This window comes from Theropithecus gelada, chromosome 8 (genome assembly GCF_003255815.1).
Source record: "Theropithecus gelada isolate Dixy chromosome 8, Tgel_1.0, whole genome shotgun sequence".
Classification (NCBI taxonomy): domain Eukaryota; kingdom Metazoa; phylum Chordata; class Mammalia; order Primates; family Cercopithecidae; genus Theropithecus; species Theropithecus gelada.
The window spans coordinates 110,609,126-110,634,344 of NC_037676.1; the positions used below are offsets into that span (position 1 = coordinate 110,609,126).

Here is a 25,219-nt window from a genome sequence, read left to right on the forward strand (position 1 = left end):
TGTGTTAATTAGCTTGCTTGTGGTAATCATTTCACAATGTACATTTACATCTAATCATTACTTTGTATACCTTAAATATGCACAATTTCTGTCCATTATACCTCAAAAAAGCTGAGGAAAAAACCCCTCTACTCTTTTGACTTGTGGGATACGATTATTTCTACTTCTCAAATCAAATGCCCCTTCTTCACTGACCCATAACTCATAGCTGCATTGCAGTGATTTTTAGTTTTTCCTCAGCTTACATATTCCTCCTCTACAATCTCATGTCCCCCTTGCTTCAAATACTAAATATATGCTTATCATCCTCAAATTTTTTGCCTCCTGTCCAAACACTTCTCCTTAAGTCTAGGAGATGACGTTCAAAGTTTCCTAAAAGCAATTAGTCTGGTGGGAAAGGAGGCTGCCCCATACACCCAGGAGTAATGAGGAGCGAAGTTCAGGAACTGTGAAGGTCTCATTCTTACATACTCGCGACAGTTTCAAACCTAGTGTGGCATGGAGACATGGATGAAGCAATTACAGGCACGAGGAGCGTTAAAGAAGGGTACAAGCTAGCACGAGGGCATTCAAGGGAACTTCAAAGCTCAAAGGAAGAATCCCACTTACTCCCTCAAAACTTTGGAGTTTATCCGTTTAGTCGATTAAAAAGTGAACGGAAAGCAAATCCCATTAGGGAAGGAGGAAAGTTGGGGACAAATAAGGAATTCGTGCAGAAGGCTACACTGCGGCCGGCCAAGAAGAGAATAAGGGTACTTAAAGGAGTGTGAAGAGAATGAACACGCCTACGTAGAAAAAAACTGAAAAGCCAGGATTGGCGGACACTAAAAACCCAGCATTTGTTAAAAATCCACGGCAAAAAACACAAACAAAAACAAAACACACACGCACATACACACACAACAAAACACTCACACACACATACCCCTACCCCTCAAGCCGAGCCAGCACCGTCGCCCTGCCGGCAGCCAGAGTATTCTCAGATTCCGGGAGCACCGCGCACCGCCCACCTCGCTCCGCCCACTGTCCAGTTCACTCCGCCCATCTTGTTCCGCCCCCTTCCGCGAAAGCCCCTCCGCAGAGCCGCGTGCACGTGTGTGGCAGATACCGCCCCCACAGCTCTCTTGGCCAATGAGAAAAAGCAACGTAACTCTCCACCGCCCGGTGGAGCGTCACGTGACTGCGTCTCCCCGCCCTCTCACCCCGCTGCTTCTAGGTTCTGGGAAGATGGCGAAGGTCTCAGAGCTTTACGATGTCACTTGGGAAGGTAACTTCGGGTGGGGACGGGTGCGGAAAGACTAAAAGCGCTGGGAAGCCGTTCGGGAGTACCCGCTGCCTTCGGAGAGCTGGATTCGCCGGTCTCTTTTTGGTACCAGAGCCCTCAGTGGACGGGCCAAGCTGAGGTGGAGGCTGAGGCTGACCCCTTCCTTGGCCCGGGCGCGTACTCCGCGGCGTTTCCCACGGTGTCTGCTCATCGGTTGACCTGCCCTCCTCCGCGCCAGTCCAGCGGCCCAGGGCCGCTTTTATTTATGAGGCGGGCGGGAGGGACTTGGGGCTAGGGTTGTCACACTCTAAGCGTGGTTGCTGGGCGGTGCGGAAGAGGCGGAATAGGTGGTTACTGAAGCTTCTTTGGAGCCAAGAAACACAGGGCCTCTAAGGCCCTTTACTAAGTGCTATGTGAGGATTACAGCTCTTTGCAGAAAAGCTGTGTAGAAGTTGCGTGAACAAATGTGATTCTCATATGCCACTCTACATTTAGTTTTCTCCTTAAACCTGGATTTCCAGTTTCTTTTCCTTTTAGTCTAGTCTCTGTCCCTCTCTATCTCAAAACACGTTTACACACACAACACAGCTTCCTTCTTACTCCCTACTAGTAGATTTTTTTCTGAAGGGAAAAATAACTGATTAACTCTGGTCTACGTACGTGCTTACGTGTGATGGTCACTTTTCCCTATCCTTAGTTGATCTAGAGTGGGATATATTCTTTGAATCTGGGAACAGCCAAACCTTGGATCAATTCTGTGTGCTTAAGAAACTTGAGTTTCATTAAGGCGTAGAATTTGTGTAATTGGAATTCATATTTCCAGCATTTAGCATAATACAGGAGACTTCAGTAGCTAGTTTGTTCAACGAATGCCTTCTTGGGATGTTTTAATAATGACCTGAAAACGTGAAAGTTATATTTTCTGTTTTATCGTGAATAAATGTATCAGGTATTATAAAGTTGTAAATCCGTTACAAATAAAGCTTTATACTTGAACTGAATTAAATGATTTGTTGGCTTTGCGGCCTCTAGCACGTTGTGAATCTCAGTATTTATACCTGAATTGAGGGATTCCATTATATTAAACAACAGTGTTGATTTCTTAGTGCAAAATCTTGGATCTATCAACACACAGTCCATACTTCCAAGGAATTCACAATCTAATGGAGAAAACAAACCTATAAACACAGTTTTGAAAGGCTTGTGTCAGGGTATCTTCCGTAAGCTGGATGGTAGATAAATGGCTGTTATTTTTAATGCTTTTAAAAAACTGTTTTAAATATTATATAATTTTTAGAAAGTGCTATTATGAAGGTATGTTCATTATAGCTTTCCTAGATGATAGTAGCATATGTAAAATCCTGAGGGGCGAGTAGCTGTATGCTACCAACAGACAAGGTGATTTAACTGAGTAACTTGGACCTTACCCTGTGGTCATTCTAAAGAGGATTGATGTAATTGATTTGGAATAAATAATTACTACACAAATTTGTAGGAATAAAAGAGAAACATTTTTAAGTGTTTCGTAAACTGTTAAGTGCTATATAAAAGGAGGTGTTATTATTAGCTAGTACTAATATGATTATGTCCCTCCTCTGTGATCTGGCCGTTGTCCGTGTCTCCACCTTTATTTCGAGCCATTCTCCCTCTCTCTCTGTGAGCTGCCTATGCTGGCCTTTGTTGAATGCCCAAAATTGCTATGCTGCTTCTTAAAGCTGGCACATGCTAGTCCTTCCACTGGGAGTGTTCTTCCCTCCTTGCCTCACTCTTGCCCCCATTAAACTTTATCATTTTATCAATTCCCCACAAAGCTCACCTAGTACAAAAAAGCCTTAGTTGAACACTCTACTGCCCAATTCCCTTTCCTCATCTCCCACCAAAATTGAAAAAGAAAAAACCCAAACAACAAAATCAAGCAACAAAACACACCTGTAATCCTTCGATTATATATTCTGTTCTCATACTATTGAAGCACTTACCCAATTGTGTTTTTAAAATTTTGTCTCTTCTAAGATGAAAGGGATCAGGCCTGTTTCTTCACTGTCACTTCCCTAGAGCCTGACACATGGGGACGGAGCTCAGTAATTATTTGTTGACTAAATGAATTGTTAGTGGGATTAATAATAAACGCTAACACATTGTCAGAAAATATTATAAACCATTTTTCTAGCGTTGAAATAATTTCTTTAGTATCTTAGATAAAGATTTCAGTATCTTAGATGAAATTAGGCAACTTGCTTAAGTAATAGGATACAGTGTGCTCACTAGTAAAGTGAAGGTCTAGACCTTTCCAGAATTAAAATTCTAACTTAAGGGACTTTTAAGAAAAGAGTATTCTAGATTTTTATTTCAGAGACTTATGATAACAAATTTTTAGGAAGAAGGGTGATGGAAAGATTCTCAGGGATAGTGTTTTCAGATTTTTTGGGGGCGTGTGTGTCAGAGGTGTGTCCTTAGGAATTCCACTGAGCAGTGTTGTGAATTGGTTAGTTCAGAGTGCTATAATTCTTGTGATAGGAAAATTTATCATTTGTTTATAAAAGACCTATGTAGTAAGTTTAACACTTCCACATCTGTGTTAGACTCTACTAATAGACTATTTGGTTTGTTTCTTCAGCCAGTTGAAAGTGATTAATACTTATTACGTAGGGAAGTTATTAGACATTTGGAGGTGGGAAAGAGAATTTAGACTTGTAAGGAGAGTATATTCAAGTTTCTTGAGAATATGATATTTGGGCAGGACATGGATAGGATGCCTAGAACAATGCCAGGCACATAATAGGCATTAAATGAGTATTTGTTGAAAACAAAAAATGTATGAGGAATGTTTGAGAGCAATTTAGTTGTTTATGTTCACTGCCCCTACTTCCTCTCTTTTTATTCAGACCTTCAACCTCAATTTGATTTCCATGCCCTACCACTCCACTAAGATCTCTAGGAGACCTAATAATAACATGTATTTTGTATACTTCTACTACTTTTGCTATTGTAGATCACTCCTCTGTGGAAAACTCTTTCTTTGCTTTCTTAATGACATTCTTCTTGTTTTCTCCTTTCTTTTTGGGCCTTTCCTTTGTTGAGTTCTCTACATCCATTTGCTCATTTTTTGGTGTTTCAGTGTTTCTTAGTCATCGTCTTAATCTGTTATTGGTGGTTTTTAAGTTTGAGATCAATAGACTTTAAATTGATGCAAGCATAAGTGTCATATGATCTGATGAAATCGTGCAAAATTTAGTGCATGTGTAAACATACATAGTTCTGGGAAAAGATGGTTCAAAGTTCTCATTAGCTTTGAAGATACCTAAAATAGATTAAATGGTATCTGTGGGCAATCTTATCCACATCCAATTTTAGCTATCAATTAGCCTATATAGTAAATAACACATTAAACATGTATTTGAGTACTTTGCACCAGGCACTGTTGTAGTTCTTGAGGGTATAGTGCTAAGTAAGACAGGCAAGGCCCCAGATTTCGAGGGACATACCCTGAAATTTCACTTGTAAACTGAAGATCCATATTTCCAGTGTTCTACAGGGCACATGTAATGGATGTTTCACAATTAACAAAACTCAAAACTGAACTCATCATCTTCCTTTTGCCTTCTGCCTCCAACATCACTGCTGTCACCACTTAATTCTTTTCTGCATTTTCCCTAGAAATGTAGATAACACTGTGTACCTCCCCTCATTCATAAAACAACTTCTGCTCACCTTTTAAGATATAGATCTATGAGACTTCAAAGCCTGGAAAGTACAGATATGTATGGGAATGAAGTACATGCTTTGCAACGTCACTAGACGTTTCCAGTAAAATGTCTTTCTAGGTAAGCTAGAAAGGTAGGTAAAAACTAGAAAGGTAGGTTGGTGTCTTGAATGCTAGACTAAGGAGTTCAGAATTCTTTTTTGTATATAGATGGGAGGCAAGGTCCTAAATTCAAAAAGAAAAAAATCAATGGCTCCTTTCATTAAACTTTTGCATGTTGATACAGAACAGGGCCTTTTCTTTGGTAGAGATCTGCTGATTGAAATTCGTTGTCACGTTTAATAAACCATGTTTGGTTTTGCTTTCTTTAATGTGGAGCAGGAACATAAAGTCCCTAATATAGAAGCTTCAGTACATAAATCTTTTAGATTTTTGTTATTTTTCTCATAATATTTTAAATTAAGTCTCCATATTTAATATGACAGCAGTTTTTCAGAGCTATTTACTTTTATGGAGTCTTTTCAAAGGATCCAACTTTGTTTTTTAGAAACCAGTCTCTTTTCGCACTTAAGTTTTCTTTGGCTTATAATATTTCATTATACTATATAATTACATTAAATTTAACTGGCATGAACTGGTTTGGATACACGTAGCTAAATTTTTAAAATGTAATAACTGTTGGAAACAGTTAACCAAGAGCTAGCTGATATGACTTATTAGCTAAGAGCTTCTAAAATCTTAGTGGCCACGATTATTAAGTTTTGCAGAAAGCAATTCTTTGAGTTGATTCTAACCGGAAGATGATTAAGAGAATTTTTACTGAACCTCATTAATCTCTCCATCATATTTTAATTACTTGTTTACGTTCTTTACACACAGAGATCTTCTCAGTCCTTCCGTTGACCAGCCATAGTGGTGAGAATCAGAAAACAAGCTCTCAGTAAATGCTCGTTTGTTCAGTGGGTGAATGCTAGGACATGAAGCTTGTTTTTGAAGTTTGACCCACTAGTGTATGTAGTAATGGTAATAATAATGAAAATAGTATATGAAACATTTTGTGTACATTGTCTCTTTTAATCCTCACACATATCTTATGAAATAGGCTTTATTTCCAGTTTATAGATGAGGAAGCAAGCGAGAGGTGAAATGACTTGTCTAATATCCCACAGCTAGTAAAAGGGAGTCCTGTGATTTGAGCTGCTCTTATACACTTCTCCCCCACTGAGTTATTAACTAATTAAGTTCTTCCACCTAGGCTGTCATTCTGTTATTCTTGGAATATGCCAGATTAGTTTCTTTCTCCAGAATATAGATTTGCTGTTTATGGTTGGCTCCTTCTCATTCCTCTCTTAGCTTGAAAATGACCTTCTTAGAGAACCTTCTCTGACCACCCTTTCCAAAAGCTCCTCCTTTCTCCCAGTCTCCTAACTTTATCATAATGGTCTTTTAGTTTTATTTGTATAATTTCACTATCTGAAGTTATGTGGATTTTCATCTTTTTACCTGTTAGACTCTAAGCATTATGAGTATATAGGATATCTTTTTCTTTCTTTATCCTCAATGCCCAGATCAGCCTGACACGTAGTAGGCATTTAGTAAATATTAGTTGAATGAAGAAGAACAATATTTACTCCAAGAAGTAAGTATTAGTTGAATAATGAAGTAAAGTTCCAGTCATACACTATACTGCCTCAAAGAAGGTAGAAATCATTGGGTATCTTAAGAATTTAAATTGTAATGAAGTAAATCTTTAGAAATGTCTGCTAGTAATTTACAGATTGAATTCGGGTGGAGAGATCAGTTTGGAAGCTATCCTAGCAGTTTTAGCATGGGGTGATGAAAGCCTGGGCATGGATAATAGCAGTGGAAATAGACTAGAAGATGTAAATCTTAGAAATACTTCAAAAGAGTCCACAGGACTTAGATAACCAAAGTAGGAGTCAGAAACAACATTCAAAAGTGGAATGTCAGGTAGTATTAACAGAAAGTAGAATTAACAGAAATGTGAACATTGGGAAGGGAAGCCATATTTTTGGGAATTGAAGATGACTTGATTTTCGGATGCTGTGATTTTGAGGTAATGAACTATGAAAGGTGAAAACGTGTTTTCTTCAAGACAGTTTTATTTTTATGAATAACTTTTTAGATAACTGTACTTAAGGCATTTCTAAAAATAGTATGTGACTAATAGTGCAACAAATGTATTTATTATAGCAGCACTCAAGAGTGTGGCAGGGTCAGCTAAGTAAGGTATGTAGCTTAAGGTTTTATAGGTAAAATGTTGCTTGTTTTGTAAAAGTTATATTTTCATACACAAACAGTGTTTCTTGTTTTGTGTTCAGCTATTATATTTTAATATGTTTATGACTGTGTATCACACTGTTGTTTTTAGAAGTTATACTTTAAAAAAGTGTTCTGTTTCCTCCAAGAGTGTTTTTCCACAATGAGAAATACCTTTTACAAATTAACTCGTACTCAATTAAGTATACATATACATGAATCTTTGAGTGTATGTATAAACTGAAACCAAAGTTTCATTTACAAACTATTCTTATGAGTATTGCATTCTGTTCATTTTGTTTCATTCTCCCCCGCACCCCCTCCCCTACCAATATATTCTGGAAGAAATCCACTAAATTGATTTTATACCTTATTAATGGATTGTAATACACAGTTTGAAAAATACTTCTCCTGGAGCTCTGTGTGCATTAAAATAACGCTTTCCTTTTTCAAATCAGATTGCCTTTTAGAATAGCTGTTCCCAACAGCCTGCAGCCAATCTGACTAGAAACTTTTATGGGACTATGAATAATTTAGAATTTATTATCCTGTAGTTATCAACCTTTTAAAAGAATATACTGGTTTATGTAAACGAATCTGTAAGTGGTATTTCTGAATATATAACAAAATGAAGTGGAAAAGATACAGGATTGGCGGAAGTAGTTTTGGACTAAAGAAATCAGCAGAATTAAGTAGCTGACATTTTTCCATCTTTCAGCGGTCACCTCACTGCAGTGGCACCTCATGCAAGTTGTCATGGAAGGAATAAACAGAACAATCATAGCCACTCTCTTAACCTTTGACCTTTAGCTCATCCCACAGGGTTGCACAGTAGTTAATAAAATGTACAAGCAAGCAGTGAGCAGCTTACTTACATAGTATGTAATAAAATGACCTTGGCTTTGAGGAGCAGGCCTTTTGCAGGAGGGTGAAAGGGTAAAATGAAAATTTTAAGCCACCTTTGAGGAAAGAGTGAGGGAAGAGCCTTTATTTCTTTTGAGAGACTGAAACAGTTATCAGATTTTTTTTTTTTTAAATAAAGATGACTAGAATTTTTGTAGGACTTCACATTTTATAAAATGCTTTACATGAATTTTCTAGTATTTGGTTTCCTAAACTCAAAGGCCAAGCAGATGAGGAAAATACATGTAGCTGGGTGAAAGACAGTAGTGGTGCCTATGAAGAACTGGTAAGTGTATATACCCTTATCTAAGGGTAATCAAAATCAACTGAAAAACAAACATACCCAAACTTGTACTAACCAAGCAACTTTATATATATGTATATTTTATGTAATCTTAAGTGCTCATCCCTGAGCTAAAGGTAATACTATCTATTCATTGTTATTGGAAACTAAGTACAGATTCAGTAAGTTATGTAAGGTCATGTGAAAGATGGAGTTTAGATTCAAACCAAGTGTATCAAGTCCATGTTCTTTCCAGTAGACTCTACGTCCTCCATGACCGGTGATATGGTTTAGCTGTGTGTCCCCACCCAAATCTCATCTTGTAGCACCCATAATTCCCATGTGTTGTGGAGGAGACCCACTGTGAGATGATTGAATCATGGGGACAGGTCTTTCCCATGCTATTCTCATTATAGTGAATGGGTCTCACAAGATCTGATGGTTTTAGAAATGGGAGTTTCTCTACACAAGCTCTCTTTCTTTGCCTGCTGCCATCCACTTAGGATATGACTTTTTCCTTCTTGCCTTCCGCCATCATTGTGAGACCTCCCCAGCCAGGTGGAACTGCAAGTCCAGTTAAACCTCTTTCTTTTGTAAATTGCCCAGTGTCAGGTGTGTCTTTATCAGCAATGTGAAAACTGACTAATACCACCGGTTTCTTTTCTTTGAGCTGTTTACTCCTTTCCAGTTTATCTTTTGGGGCTTTTTGTTTTTGCTCTTGTTTCAAATTTATTTATTTTTAAAATTGACACATAAAATATAAAATTCTAGGTTTTTTGGTTTTTTTTTTGTTTTTTTTTGCATCAGAATGATTTTCCTGTCAGACAGCTATGATTGTGTTGCTTTTCTTTTGCTCAGTATTTTTTAGTTGTTATGTACCTTTAAAAACAAACTTAAAAGTTCTTTTTTTTTTTTTTTTTTTTTTGAGACGGAGTCTCGCTCTGTCACCCAGGCTGGACTGCAGTGGCCGGATCTCAGCTCACTGCAAGCTCCGCCTCCCGGGTTCACGCCATTCTCCTGCCTCAGCCTCCCGAGTAGCTGGGACTACAGGCGCCCGCCACCTCGCCCGGCTAGTTTTTTGTATTTCTTAATAGAGATGGGGTTTCACCGTGTTAGCCAGGATGGTCTCAATCTCCTGACCTCGTGATCCGCCCGTCTCGGCCTCCCAAAAAAGTTCTTTAGTATAAAATAAACGTCTTCCAAGAAACTCACTCACCTTCTTGTACACTCATTTCCCGATCCTAGTGTGTTTATTTAATTCTGAACTACCAGTAGTTCTTTCTGTGTAGGATAACTTACTTTGTTATTTGCCTGTTGTCGTTTTTCAACTTTTAAGAGACGGGGGTCTTGCTCTGTTGCTCAGAATGGAGTGCAGTGGTGCAATCACAGCTCACTGCAGCCTCAACCTCCAGGCTCAAGTGATCCTCTCACATCAGTCTCCTGAGTAGCTGGGACCACAGGCAGGTGCCATCATGCCTCTTTTTTGTTGTTTTTTTGTTTTGTTTTGTTTTTGAAACAAAGTCTTGCTTTGTCACTCAAGCTGGAGTGCAGTGGCACGATCTCGGCCCACGCAACCTCCACCTCCTGGGTTCAAGCTATTCTTTCTCAGCCTCCTGAGTAGCTGGGATTACAAGTGCTTGCCACCACAGCTGGCTAATTTTTGTATATTTAGTAGAGACAAGGTTTCGCCATGTTGGCCAGGCTGGTCTTGAACTCCTGGATCAAGTGATTCTTCTGCCTTGGGCTCCGAAAGTCCTGGCATTACTGACATAAGCCACCATGCCTGGCCCATTCATCACTTCTAAAGATAGTCGTAATACCAGTTGTAATGCTGTTTCAGCCTTCTAAAGGATCTGTTGCCTTTGTTCAGTTAATTTTCTACTTTATCAAATTTGAGCTACCACAGACTTCTACATGATTGTGAGTTTATTTTCCTTACCTAAAAAGTTGATTTTTGTCTTGTCAGGTTTTTGACATCTATCTGGTGTGTATGCGTGTGTCTGGGTACATATACACTTAAATGTCATGTTACTTTTTTCAGAAATGCGAGATAAAATGAGAAAATGGAGAGAAGAAAACTCACGAAATAGTGAGCAAATTGTAGAAGTTGGAGAAGAATTAATTAATGAATATGCTTCTAAGCTGGGAGATGATAGTAAGTTCTTTTATTACATTCAGGCTCAGTACATGTCTCATTTATGGGCCTTTTTTTTTTTTTTTTAACTGTTCTTTCATTTATGATTTTTCTACTTGTCATGTTAATCTTCTTTGTGACTTTTCGTCCCAAGACTTTTAATGATAGTTTATTTTGAGATGGATTTATAATTGCTTGGTAGTAGTAAGCTATCAAATAGGCATTTTGTTTTAAAGCTCAAAGGGCTGCCAAATGTCTGACCGAAATGTATTGTCTAAGGACTCTTGTAGAACAGTAAAAGTATTAAATCATTGGAGATTTTAATCTTATATTAACATATTTTACACTGCTGAAACATGTAAGAATGCGTTCTTTCCTTAGTTTCAGAGATAATACAATAAATCAATTTTCAGTTGTAAGTAATATTTTCTAGAAATATCAGAAACTAGAATTCATTAATTTCCATTTGTTTTATTTTTTAATATTAAATTTAGTTTTTTTCCCACCTCTGTATGTTTCTAGTTTGGATCATATATGAACAGGTGATGATTGCAGCACTAGACTATGGTCGGGATGACTTGGCATTGGTAGGTATTTAAATGAAATATGTATTTAATTTGCTTCATGAATTGTATACCGTAGTTAAGACTTAATGTATGGCTTATATGGAATGCTTTCTATAGCTGGTTTTGAGTGCTACTCTGAACAGTAAGTGGAACTAACTGGGTATTTTAGGACAAAGTATCTTAAATCTTTTTATTAGTCCTGAGAAGTAGCTGTTTAGTATCCTAGTTTTACTGAAAAGATTTAGTTACTGAAATTTGTCTGCTTAGTAGGTAACTTATCCTATTTTACAGAGTTTAAAGTAAGAAAGTTTAAAACAATTTTATCTTTTGTGTTACTGAATGACTTTCATAGAATGTAATGTTCAATACTATTACACAATATTATAAACATATCTGACATAAGAAAATCCTGATGTATAGAACATAACTTAAAATACTAATAATATTTGGCCAGGTGAGGTGGCTCACGCCTGTAATCCCAGCACTTTGGGAGGCCGAGGCAGGCGGACCACCTGAGGTCAGGAGTTCAAGACCAGCCTGACCAATGTGGTGAAACCCCCATCTCTACTAAAAATACAAAAAATTAGCTAGGTTTGGTGGAACATGCTTCTAGTCCCAGCTACTCTGGGGGCTGAGGCAGGAGAATCGCTTGAACCTGGAAGGCAGAGATTGCAGTGAGCTGAGATTGTGCCACTGCACTCCAGCCTGGGCAACAGAGCAAGACTCCGTCTCAAAACAAACAAACCTAATACTATAGTTTTTAAAATAACACTGTAATGATAGCTGTGTTTTTGGACTTGTGCTAGGAACGAAGCTAAATGCTTTACTTCATGCTTTTATTGAGCCTTCGTAATTATTTATTGATTTGATTTGTGTTTGATGTTATTATTATATTTATTTTATAAATCAGAAAGTAGAGGCGTCTGTTCTGTTGTTCCTATCATCTTGATTTCTTAAGTACCACTTCATGCTGCCTCTGTATTTAAACTGAAAGAAAATATACAAAAACAAAAAATTGAAATACCTGAAAAAAATTCACATCTGAATTAGTATTATCCTTTTCAAGGTTGGGTTGACCATACATGTAAATCTAGTGGAGCTGTTAGTGGTGAAAACATTCCACAAAACCTTTGTTGGATTACCTTCAGAACCTATGAGACATAGTCTTTTGAGTATTCATAGAGGTGGCAGTTTTATATCTTGAGAGGTTTTTATTTTTTATTTTTTTGAAATAGCCAAATATCACTTAATAAAGTAGGAAGTCAAATTAGAAAACACTGTTGATTAATAAAGCAGTATATCCAGTTAAACAGTAACTTTTTAATGGTTAAGATTATTTATACAGTTAGCTTGCTTGATTGACCAAGTAATATGATTTTGCTTGATATCAAAAAAATAAATGAACATATCTTCACTTTTGACTAACTTGAATATTTTTCTTACTGTGGCAAATTTCAGCCACAAACTTTGAAGCTGTATTTCCAATTCATATTAAAACTTATTTTATTACCAGTTAATAGTTTCATCGGTAGTTAATAGCATTATTTTGGTCACACATGCATTAATATGCTTCAGTGGACCATTTGTATAATCTTTAACATTTCTAGGACTTCCAAAACTTATAATCCTTCATATGTTTCAGAGAATGTAGTTACTCAGTAAATATTTGATTATTTAGTCAAGTTGATGAGTCAGTTATGGATACTTGTTCAAAAAAATTGGTATTCCATCCGTTTAGTGTCTGCATTTTCTGACCCCCAAATCAGGATATGTTGATTGAAAGGATGATTGATTGACTGGGTGCAGTGGCTCACGCCTGTAATCCTAGCACTTTGGGAGACTACCACAGGTGGCCACTGCAGGTGGATCACCTGAGGTCAGGAGTTCATGACCAGACTGGCCAACATGTTGAAACCCCGTCTCTACTAAAAATACAAAAATGAGCTGGGCGTGGTGGCAGGCGCCTGTAGTCCGAGCTACTTGGGAGGCCGAGGCAGGAGATTCGCTTGAATACGGGAGGTGGATTTTGTAGTAAGCCAGGATCGTGCCACTGCACTCTAGCCTGGGTGACAGAGTGAGACTCCATCTCAAAACAAAAAAAAAAAGGAAGTTTTATGGATTAATACAAAATTTCAACAGGGCAAAATTAAACACTTAATGTTATTTGCTAGGAACTTGAGATGACTACTAAAAAACTTAGTTCTTACCAGTAGAATGCTTATGCTGCAATTAGGAAGAAAATGCCAAGCGCTGTTATCATTTAAGTAGGAGCCTGACACATAGTAGTAGTTTTTAAGGAGGAATAATATGATATTAGTACTTGAAGAGTTATTAGCGGTTCTCATAATCTGCTTATTTTCCTGGTTAAGAGCATGATCAGTTTCTAAACTGATTGTTGCCTTCACTGTAATGTCGTAGTTCTTCTTTCAATCCATTGTTACTGATTAATTTTACTTCATGTTATTAGATGACACTAATGAAATTATTCAAGAAAACACATTGAAGACTATATAGGCCACTCATTATAGCCCATTTAGTATAAATAATGTAATTACTACTCAACTCTTGTTTTTTTTCAGTTTTGTCTTCAAGAGCTAAGAAGACAGTTCCCTGGCAGTCACAGAGTCAAGCGATTAACAGGCATGAGATTTGAAGCCATGGAAAGGTAACCAAATCTTGTCAACAGTGTGATCCTATTAAAACTGGCAGGCATGGAGCTTATTAATCATGGTGGTGTTAATTTTTTTTTTATTTCAAACATTCTAGAGTGTGTGAAATACTGTCTCATGGCTTTAATTTACATTTTTTGATGACTAATGACGTTGAAAACCTTGTCATGTCTGCTTAGATATTCAAATAACTTCTTTTTGAAATATCTTCTTTAGTCTTTACCCATTTAAAAAATTGGGTTGTTTCACCTTTTTTACTGTTGATTTGTGGGAGGTCTTTATATATTCTGGATAAAAACTTTGTCAGATATATGCGCTGTGAATATTTCTCCCTATTCTCCTGCTTGAATATTTTATTTTCTAAATGGTGCCTTGTGAAGTAGAGAAGTTTTTAATTCCGATGAAGTTTAGTTTATCATGTATTTTTAATCGTTAGTGATTCTTTTGTCCTGTCCAATAATTGTTTTCTAATATCTCAACAATATTCGGTAGTGTTTTCTAGACAGTAGGAACAGTTAAATTATGATTATTTTTAGTTCGTAAGAGTGCTTTCAGACAATTTTTCTTTTTGCTGTCTTTTAAAATTTTATTTTCAGTACTTCTGGATGATTGTGCTGTACAGTTCAACTGTGTCCTTATATTCTGCCTATTATGTCTATTACTAACAAAGGAGTATGGAAGTCTCCAACTTTAATAGTGGATTCATCTATTTCTCCTTGCAGTTCTATTAGTTTTTGCCCCACATATTTTGATGTTCTGTTGTTCGTCACATAACATTAAAGGTTGTTGCATTTTTCTTGACAGTGAGCCCTTTATATTATGTAATGCCCCTCTTATATCCCTACTTATTTTCCTTGTTCTGAAGTCTGCTTTGTGTGAAATTAATATAGCTCCTGAGCTTTCTTTTGGTTAGTGTTAACAGCATATCTTTCTCCTTCCCTTTATTTTTATTCTGTTGTATCTTTGTATTTTGAGGGTTTTGTGTAGACAGCATTTAGTTGGGTCATGTTTTTAAATCCACTTTGATAGTCTCTGTCTTTTCATTGGTATACTTAGACCATTTACATTTAAAGTGATTATTAATATAGTTGTTTCATTATCTGCCATATTCATAACTATTTTCTATTGATTGCTCTTATTTTTTCTTTTGTCATTTGTTTTCTGCCTTCTCTGATTTAATTGAGCATTTATAGAATTTCATATTTTCTCTCTCTCAGTATATCAGTTATACTTCTTTTTAAATTTTTTAAATAGCTGTCTGAGAGATTCCAGTGTGTATTTAGAACTATCCAAGTCCACTTTTAAGTAACACTATACTGATTCACAGTTAGGGCAAATCCCTTACTACAGAGTATTTTTAATTCCTCTCTTTTGTCATTTGTAGCACTGCTTTCATTCATTTCACTTATTCATAAATCATAATCACCAAATACATTGTTGCTGTTACTATTTTGAGAAAACTTATCTGATCAATTAAGAATAAGAAAAAAATTTTATTTTACCTTTATTTATTCATTTTCTAATGATCTTTCTTTTTTTATATATTAGAAACTTCCAAAGGTTCTAACCAATATTATTTTCCTTTTCTCTGAAGAGCTGCTTTTAACATTTCTTGAAAGGCAGGTCTGCTGACAGCAAATTGCTTTAATTTTTGTTTGTCTGGAGTATATTTCTCCGTCACAGTTAATGGACAGTTTCTCAGGATACAGAATTCTAAGTTGGTTTTCTCTCAGAACACTTTAAATATTTCCCTTTACTCTTTTCTTGTTTGCATGGTTTCTGAAGAGAAGTCTGATGTAGTGCTTATCCTTGTACCTGTATAAGTAATGTGTTTTTTTCTTCTGGCATCTTTTAAGATTTTCTCTTTGTTTTTGATTTTCTGTAATTTGAATATGTGTAGGTGTAGATTTTTTGGTATTGTGCTTGATGATCTTAGAGCTTACTGGATCTGTAGTTTTGTGTCTATCATAAGTTTGGGAACATTTTCAAATGTTTTCTATATTTCTTTCTTTTTTCCTTCTAGTATTCCATTACATATATGTTACATCTTTTGTAATCGTACACACTTCTTGGATATTGTGTTCTATTATTTTTCTCTTTTTATTTCAGTTTTGAAAGTTTGTATTGATAATTCTTCAACCTCCTGACTCTTTTGGGTTATGCCCAATCTACTGATAAGCCCAAGACCATCAAAGGCATTCATCATTTCCTTTGCATTGTTTTTGATTTCCAGTATTACCTTTTGATTCTTTTTTAGAGTTTCCATCTCTGTTTACATTACCCATCTGTTTTTGCATCTTGTTTACTTTTTGCATTAGAGTCGTGAAAATACGTATCGTTGTTTAAATTCCTGGTCTGTTTATGCCAATACTTCTACCATATCTACATCTGGTCTCCTGGTGCTTGTTATGTCTCTTCATAGTTTGGCTATGTGTGGCTAGTTTTTACTTTTGTACTTTGGACAAATTGAGTCAGTATTTTTTTAAGGGAAATTTTCTGTAAGTACTATATACATGATCTGCTTTACTTAACAAAATAAAACTGTAGTAAACGTTTACTGTTATATGAAGATGGAAGACTTTGGTAACGATATATAGATGCGTTTAAAGCAATTATAAATGCATTTAAATTAAAAGATTAAAGCCAGTTTAATTTTTTTCTGTATTTACTATTTATCACTATATTTTTAAGGTAATAATTGTAGGTGTTTCTTTTTCTTTTTAAATAGATATGATGATGCTGTACAGCTATATGATAGGATTTTACAAGAAGATCCAACTAACACTGTAAGTTGGCAGATTGTCTTGAAAAAAATTTAAAGTTTAATTTAAAAGATAAAATTAATTAATTGAGGAAATAACGGAAAGATACATAAGGAACTAGGTTTTATATTTTTAATTTTTAATTGAAAGATATTTTTATTTTTAATTTTAAATAGTACGTGATGGGCCACATTTTATTTTATATAGATTTAAGACTCTCCAATAAAATTTGGCTTCTCAGCCTGACCAACATGATGAAACCCCATCTCTACTAAAAATACAAAAATTAGCCAGGCGTGGTGGCACGCGCCTGTAATCCCACCTACTCAGGAGGCTGAGGCAGGAGAATCCCTTGAACCTGGGAGGCGGAGGTTGCAGTGAGCTGAGATTGCGCCACTACACTCTAGCCTGGGCGACAGAGCAAGACTTCACCTCAAAAAAAAAAAAACTTCGGCCGGGCGCGGTGGCTCAAGCCTGTAATCCCAGCACTTTGGGAGGCCGAGACGGGTGGATCACGAGGTCAGGAGATCGAGACCATCCTGGCTAACACGGTGAAACCCCGTCTCCACTGAAAATACGAAAAACTAGCCGGGCGAGGTGGCGGGCACTTGTAGTCCCAGCTACTCGGGAGGCTGAGGCAGGAGAATGGCGTAAACCCGGGAGGCGGAGCTTGCAGTGAGCTGCGATCCGGTCACTGCACTGCAGCCTGGGCAACAGAGCCAGACTCCGTCTCAAAAAAAAAAAAAAACAACAACAACAAAAAACTTCTAGAAGATATCTTATTAGAAAAGGGGCTAGTTATGATTTGGAAAGAGTAGACTATGTGTTTGCATAAAATATTTTGAAGTTTATGAAATACTAAATTGTTTAATTTGTGCAGTTACTTTTTAGTTGTCTTAATGAAAAATAAAAGAAGCCATTTCAGTAATTAGTATATGGAATTAATGAAGGCATTTTATTTTGTTTTTGCTTTTTTCTGTCTTACACATGAATAAGAAGAAACATACCCTTTTAATTTAGTGTACTTTTGAACAAGTATGTTAGTTTATTGGATAAATTATTTGTTCTAAAGGTACCTATATAGTAGTATGTGTTTGAAAAATACCCTGGTGAATTCTGTTTTTAATGTTGAGAACATTATAGTTTATTGCCATAATAGCTTTCCTCAGACTTAACCTGTTAACTAAAAAGTTACAGAGAGACTTTAGATAATATGTCAGTCATTTTAATGTTTTATGTCATTATTTCCATGCACACATATGCCTGCTAAAAGAAAATAAGTATTTTTAAAATTTTTAAACAAAAACCAGGTTGAGTTTTTTTTCTTTTATAGGAGGAGAAATTGTTATATTAACACAATAAAGATACATGAAGTTTTTCTCTTATTTGGCAAGTATTTCTTTAAAAATAGACATTAAAAAAACTTATATAATGTCTGACTGTAGATTTTAAAATGTAAAATGCTTAGTAATTGAACAACAGTAACTCGATGCCTGTAGTTTCTAGAGCACATTTATCTCAGGCATTGATCATAAATCCCCTATCTCTGCTTATTTCCTTTGATAGTTTGTAATAATACTTACGTATTACAGTAGTTGATATGTTTCTTAAATGATAGTTGCTTACTTTTAATCTTTTCCCACCCCAGGGAGATTTTCTGTGGAAATTTCTTAGGGTTTTGAGTGGGTGTGTGGGGGTTTGTGTAGGGATATGTGTGTCTGTGTGTTTGTGTGTGTAAGTTTTATTGGACTTACAGTTTCTCATGGCTGGGGAGGCCTCACAAACATAGCAAAAGGTGAGGAGAAACAAGTTACATCTTCTGTAGATGACAGCAGGCAAAGAGAGCTTGTGCAGGGAAACTCCCATTTTTAAAACCATCAACTCTCACTATCAGAGACTCACTCACTATCACAAGAGCAGTGCAGGAAGCACCCACGCCCATAATTCCGTCACCTCCCACTGGGTTCCTCCCATGACGTGCAAATTGTGGAAGTTACAATTCAAGATGAGATTTGGGTGGGGACACAGTCAAACCATATCATTCTGCCCCGACCCCTCCCAAATCTCATGTCACATTTCAAAACCAATCATGCCTTCCCAACAGTCCCCCAAAGTCTTAACTCATTTCAGCATTAATTCAGAAGTCCACAGTCCAACATCTCATCTGAGATAAGGTAAGTCCCTTCCACCTATGAGCCTGTAAAATCAAAAGCAAGTTATTTCCTAGATGCAATGGGGGTACAGGCATTGGATAAATACAGCCATTCCAAATGGGGGAAATTGGCCAAAACAAAGGGGCTCCAGGCCCCATGCAAGTCCGAAATCAAGTGGGGCAGTCAAATCTTAAAGTTCCAGAATGATCTCCTTTGACTCCATGTCTCACATCCAGGTAATGCTGATGCAAGAGGTGGGTTCCTATGGTCTTGGGCGGCTCCACCTCTGTGGCTTTACAGGGTACATCCTCTGGCTGCTTTCACGGGCTAGCGTTGAGTGTAGATTTTCCAGGTGCACAGTGCAAGCTGTCGATGGATCTACCATTCTGGTGTCTGGAGGACGGTGGCCCTCTTCTCACAGCTCCACTAGGTGGTGCCCCAGTAGGGACTCTGTGTGGGAGCTCCTGCCCCACATTTCCCTTCCACACTGCCTTAGCAGAGGTTCTCCATGGGAGCCCCGCCCCTGCAGCAAACTTCTGTCTGGACATCCAGGCATTTCCATATACCCTCTGAAATCTAGACAGGGATTCCTAAACCTCAGTCTTGACTTCTGTGCACTCACAGGCTCAACACCACATGGAAGCTGCCAAGACCTGAGGCTTGCGCTGTCTGAAGACATGGCTTGAGCTCTGTGTTGGCCCCTTTCAGCTACAGCTGCAGTGGCTGGGATGCAAGGCACCAAGTCCCTAGGTTGCACACAGCACAGAACCTTGGACCTGGCTCATGAAACTACCTTTTCCTTCTAGGACTCCAGGCCTATGATGGGAGGGGCTGCCATGAAGACCTCTGACATGCCCTGGAGACATTTCCATATTGTCTGTGGAATTAACATTAGCTGCTTGTTACTTATGCAAATTTCTGCAGCTGGCTTGAATTTCTTCTCAGAAAATGGGATTTTCTTTTCTATTGCATTGTCAGGCTGCAAATTTTCTGAACTTTTATGCCCTGTTTCCCTTTTAAAACTGAATGCCTTTAACAGCACCCAAGTTACCTCTTGAATGCTTTGCTGCTTAGAAATTTCTTCCACCAGATACCCTAAATCATCCTTCTCAAGTTCAGAGTTCCACACATCTCTAGGGCAGGGGCAAAAAGCCACCAGTCTTTTTGCTGAAACATAACAAGAGTCACTTTTGCTCCAGTTTCCAACAAGTTCCTCATCTCCATCTGAGACCACCTCAGCCTGAATTTCATTGTTTGTGTCATCAGCATTTTGGGCAAAGCCATTCAACAAGTCTCTAGGGAGTTACAAATTTTCCCACATTTTCCCATCTTATGAGCCCTCCAAACTGTTTCAGCTTCTGCCAGTACCCAGTTCCAAAGTTACTTCCACATTTTTGTACCTTCAGTAACGCCCCACTCTACTGGTACCAGTTTACTGTGTTAGTCTGTTTTCATTCTACTGATAAAGACATACCCTAGAAGACTGGGCAATTTACAAAGAAAAAGGTGACTTACAGTTCCACATGGCTGGGGAGGCCTCACAGTCATGGCAGAAGGCAAGGAAGAGCAAGTCACATCTTACATGGATGACAGCAGGCAAAGAGAGCTTGTGCAGGGAAACTCCCATTTAAAAACTATCAGATGTTGTGAGACTCATTCACTATCATGAGAACAGTGCAGGAAAGAGATGCCCCCATAATTCAGTTACCTCGCTGGGTTCTTCCCGTGATCCATGGGAATTGTGGGATTTCCAATTCAAGATGAGATTTGGTTGGGGACACAGCCAAACCATGTGTGTGTGTGTGTCTGTGTGTGTGTGTGTGTGTGTGTGAATGTGTATGTGTGTGATGTGTTTGTTTTGTTGTTTGATGTGTTTGTTTTGTTGCTGAGAACTTTCATTATTTTGTGAAGATTCTCAGGATATAGAAAGTTCAAGGAAAACTTTTGACAGCTGCAAACCTGTCTAATAAAAAATAAAAATAAGAAATAGCTTCTATAAGCTTATATAGATACTGAGAATAAAAAGTTAAAATTGGAAAGTTTTTGAATAATTTCCTAATCTTATAATTCTAATAGCTTACCATCTGTCTTAGTTCAACAGTTTCTTAGAAAAAGCACCCATTTTTTTTTTCTGAAGATTTTCTCATGTACTTATTCTTCACTTATAAGACTTCATTGTGGTTTCAAAGATACTCATTTTTCACTTAGCCATAGATTGAAAAAACTGAAATCAAGTTTTTGAAAACAGCTTCTGAATTTTATTTTTCTCATCCCAGGTTAAAAATCAATATAATTTAATTTTGGAATTAGGAATACAGTATTTTAATTCTGTCTCAGTTTACACTGGAAATTTTTAATAAGTTATTTCACTTCTTCAGAATATAAGATAATATATAATTATTGCTCTGTCTTTGTAGTACCTTTCATATTTTATTGCTTTTTGTGACTTTTAAAACTGGCTGAAAGAGAAATCCAAATGTTTCCTCCCATAGAATATGTGTGAAGTGGTACAAATTGAACATCCTTACTCTGAAAATTTGTAATCCAAAATGCTTCAAAATTCAGCACTTTTTGAAGAATGAAATAATATCACAGGTGGAAAATTTCACCCCTGATCACGTGTGATAAGTCACAGTCAAAACACAATGAAAACTTTGTGTTCTGCACAAAATTATTTAAAATATTGTATAAAATGTTACCTTCAGGCTATGTGTATAAGGTGTATAGGAAATGTCAACCAATTTTGTGTTTAGAGTTGGATCCTTATCACTGTGATATCTCATGTATACAGAAATATTCCAAAATTTGAAAATATCTGAGATGTGGAACACTTCTAGTTTCAAGCATTTTGTATAAGGGATACTCCCTGTAGTAACTAAATCCCCTACCGGTAGGTAAACATTTGAGAGCAAGGCGACTTAATTCAGCTTTGCTAAATGTATTATTTTTTTTAATCAAACATGATCTAGTCTTTTCTCAGTCCCTTCTTTCCTTCTGTAAACATGTATTGAATACCTCTCATGAACCATCAAAGAGTTGCCCTTACTAAGAGTAGAGATACTGTTTTTGTTCCTGTGTCCTTAGGAAGCACTGTGCTAGACATTGAAGGAGAAAACATAGCTGTAAAAGACCTAGAACTAATAAAGTCTATAAGTAGGCTCACTAATATGCAACGATTAAAGTTACTGTGTAGAAGACATCACCGTTTCTTTCTCCAAAGCAACTTAGTATCTCAAAGGCGGGAAAGTCCAGTTTTATTCTCATTTACTGTTCTCTGCGTTGTCAAAAAGTGATCACGTGACCTTTTATTTGTCTTATGCCTCTGTGTTTCTGGATATCCAGTATAGAAATGAAGTTGTTCATTGAAGCTTTAAGCAGCTGTGCTTCCTATTCACATGCATTCATTATTCTTTCAGAGAACATTTGTTATGCTTGCAGTGTGCATGGTAGTGGGTACAAACACAAGGATGAATAAGCCTTTTCTATGCTTCTGGTGAGGTAGCATGATGTGATGAACATGCTGTAGACTTCGAAACTGATTTATTCTCTTTCTTTGGTGACTTGCATGAATTTTGAGTCTGGAAGGCCTTAAAGGAATGAGTGTGACTTAAATGATAGAAAGACATTGTATCCCAAGTGAATACATGAATAAGCCTTAGCATTATTAAAGTACAAGGCATGCTTAGGAAAAAAAGAATAAGGTAATTAGAATGGAAGTTCCAGAATTTTTTATTTGAGAGAATGGTGGAATGGCATACCTTCTCCCCATCTTTTTGAAAGCTCTGAAATACTCTATTGAGAAAGTCATACGCATGTTAAAAATTGTGGACAATATAAAATGATATGGTAAAAAAAAAATAAGTCTGTTCCTCTATCGCTGAGTTCAGGTTTCCTCTATCCCTGAGCTCAGGTACTCCTTCTCTTAGGGAAGCCCCGTTTTTTTTTTTGTTTGTTTGTTTTGTTTTGTTTTTGAGAGTGAGTCTTGCTCTGTCTCCAGGCTGCGGCTTAATGCAACCTCCCGAGTACTTGTGACTACAGGTGCGTGCCACCATGCCCAGCTAGTTTTTGTATTTTAGTAGAGACGAGGTTTCACCATGTTGGCCAGGATGGTCTTGATCTCTTGACCTAGTGATCTGTCCGCTTGAGCCTCCCACAGTGCTGAGATTAGAAGCATGAGTCACCACGCCCAGCCAGGCAAGCACTGTTAATGATTTTTTTATGTGATCTTTCAGATATATTTTTTCATGCACAAATAGGTGTGCTTGTGTGTGTGTGTGTGTGTGTGTGTGTGTATTCCTCTGACGGGGAGAATGGCTAGAATTGCAAATGTGGTATAGTCTATGTAACAGTATAGTTTAAAGATCATGGCATGTCATCACATCCTTTACATTATCCTGTTGAGTAGGATTGCATTGCGTGGATATATATTCCCTTGTCTTTTTTTTTTTTTTTTTTTTTTTTTTTGAGACGGAGTCTGGCTCTGTTGCCTAGGCTGGAGTGCAGTGGCCAGATCTCAGCTCACTGCAAGCCCCGCCTCCCGGGTTCACACCATTCTCCTGCCTCAGCCTCCCGAGTAGCTGGGACTACAGGCACCCGCCACCTCGCCCGGCTAATTTTTTTTGTATTTTAGTAGAGACGGGGTTTCACCGTGTTAGCCAGGATGGTCTCGATCTCCTGAACTCGTGATCCGCCCGTCTCGGCCTCCCAAAGTGCTGGGATTACAGGCTTGAGCCACCGCGCCCGGCCATATTCCCTTGTCTTAATGAAAAAGTTTCTTTAACTAAGTCCCTTTGGTGAACCCTTAGGATGATTCTGGTATTTCCTCTCAGAAACAGTTTTTCCATGGATGTCATTGGTGGGATGAATCTTTAGAGGTAAAATGTCTGGGTCAGGAGTTCCATGGATTTTAAATTTTGATTGATGTTACCAAATTTCCTTCTGAAAAGGCTTTTTATTCATCTGTACTCACTTTCTGTGGCATATGGGAGTGCCACTTTCCCCATATACTGCCACGTGGTATATTATCAGCTTTTTCCTTTTAATAGTTGCCTAAATGGTTAAAAATGTTACTTTGTTTTAATTTGCATTATGAGTACTGCTGAACATCCTTTAATATTCTTTTTTTTTTTTTGGACGGAGTCTTGCTCTGTCTCCCGGGCTGGAGTGCAGTAGCGCGATCTTGGCTCACTGCAAGCTCCACCTCCTGGGTTCACGTCATTCTCCTGCCTCAGCCTCCCAAGTAGCTGGGACTACAGGCGCCTGCCACCTCGTCCGGCTAATTTTTTTGTATTTTTTTAGTAGAGACAGGGCTTCACCGTGTTAGCCAGGATCATCTCGATCTCTGGACCTCATGATCCACCCGCCTCGGCCTCCCAAAGTGCTGGGATTGCAGGAGTGAGAAGATCTTTTAGTATTCTTAAACAGCCATGGGATTACAGGAGTGAGAACATCTTTTAATAATCTTAAACCACCATTTGTATTTTTCTTTCTGAGCTGTCTCCTTTTACACTTTTTTCAAATTTCATTTCTCTTCTGATAAAGAGAGGGCAAAGTTCTGGTACTCTGCCTAGTTAACCTTCTTCTCCTCCGCTGATTTACTTCTGAGGAAGATAGTATTTTATACCTCTGAGTTGATTCATTGTACAGAGTAGCTAGAAGTACAGAAAGAAGGTCTATATTTGTTAACAACTTGGTAATTTTTAATTTTTATTCTTAGAGAATGGAGTATGAAGTCAAATTTTGATTAGGTAAATACCATCAGTTAGTTTTAGAGATAATGTGTCATCGAAATAGGATATATTTTGAAGGAGATGAGAAGAGATAAGTAATTTGGAGGCTGTTCTTAGGCTAGAGATTATGGGAATCTAAAACTAAGACAGGTGGAATTGGAGGGGACTGGGCTACTGACAACTTTTGTTATTTATATTACTCCAGTACCAGTTTTGCACTTTTTTTTTTTTTCGGCTTGCGTTTTGAAAATGATTGACTTTTCATACTTTGAATCTTCCTTAAGGGGAAAAAATTGTATCCATTGAGTGGGAGAGTGCCCAGCATTTGGTAGGCTTCCAGTGAATACTTGTTGAAGGAATGCCTTTCAGAAAGCAGAGTAATTATTGTTTTTTAGTTGATTTCATACCTCAGAAAGATCAGATTTTGTCCTGAATTGTGAACTCTGCCTATTGTGATATATCAAATATTTGTAGTTTTATTTATGAATTAGTTGTAATTTTCTCTGTGCCAAGGGTAAAGATTATTTTTATTTTTATTTTTTGGTGAGGGGAGGTGGGGAAGGGGGTTGATTTTTATTCAGGCTTCTCACAGTTGTTAGAGCCGCTCTGTCTTCAGAACAGTCACAACACAGGAAGTGCACCACTGAGACTGCCTAGAAAAGTCTGACCAGCTAAATCTTATTGCTTAAAATACACATATTCACAAAAACTGATAAATGGTAACATGCCTCACACAGGAATGTATTTGAATTTGCAAATGTCCTGACTAGCTG

General features: G+C 37.4%; 1 protein-coding gene across 3 annotated transcripts in view; it reads left to right on the forward strand.

Moving 5' to 3' along the window:
- Positions 1–1,157: 1,157 nt before the first annotated feature.
- EMC2 (ER membrane protein complex subunit 2) overlaps positions 1,158–25,219 on the forward strand; it is a 51,040-nt gene continuing 26,978 nt past the window's right edge. For 2 of the 3 annotated variants that reach the window (XM_025394890.1, XM_025394889.1), the window contains exons 1-5: positions 1,198–1,267; positions 10,475–10,588; positions 11,090–11,154; positions 13,713–13,798; positions 16,531–16,588. In XM_025394890.1, coding sequence (XP_025250675.1) covers positions 1,228–1,267; positions 10,475–10,588; positions 11,090–11,154; positions 13,713–13,798; positions 16,531–16,588 — 363 coding nt within the window. In that variant the 5' untranslated portion in view covers positions 1,198–1,227. Of the gene's footprint in view, positions 1,268–10,474; positions 10,589–11,089; positions 11,155–13,712; positions 13,799–16,530; positions 16,589–25,219 lie in introns of all 3 variants that reach the window. The other variant, XM_025394891.1, reaches the window with a different exon arrangement.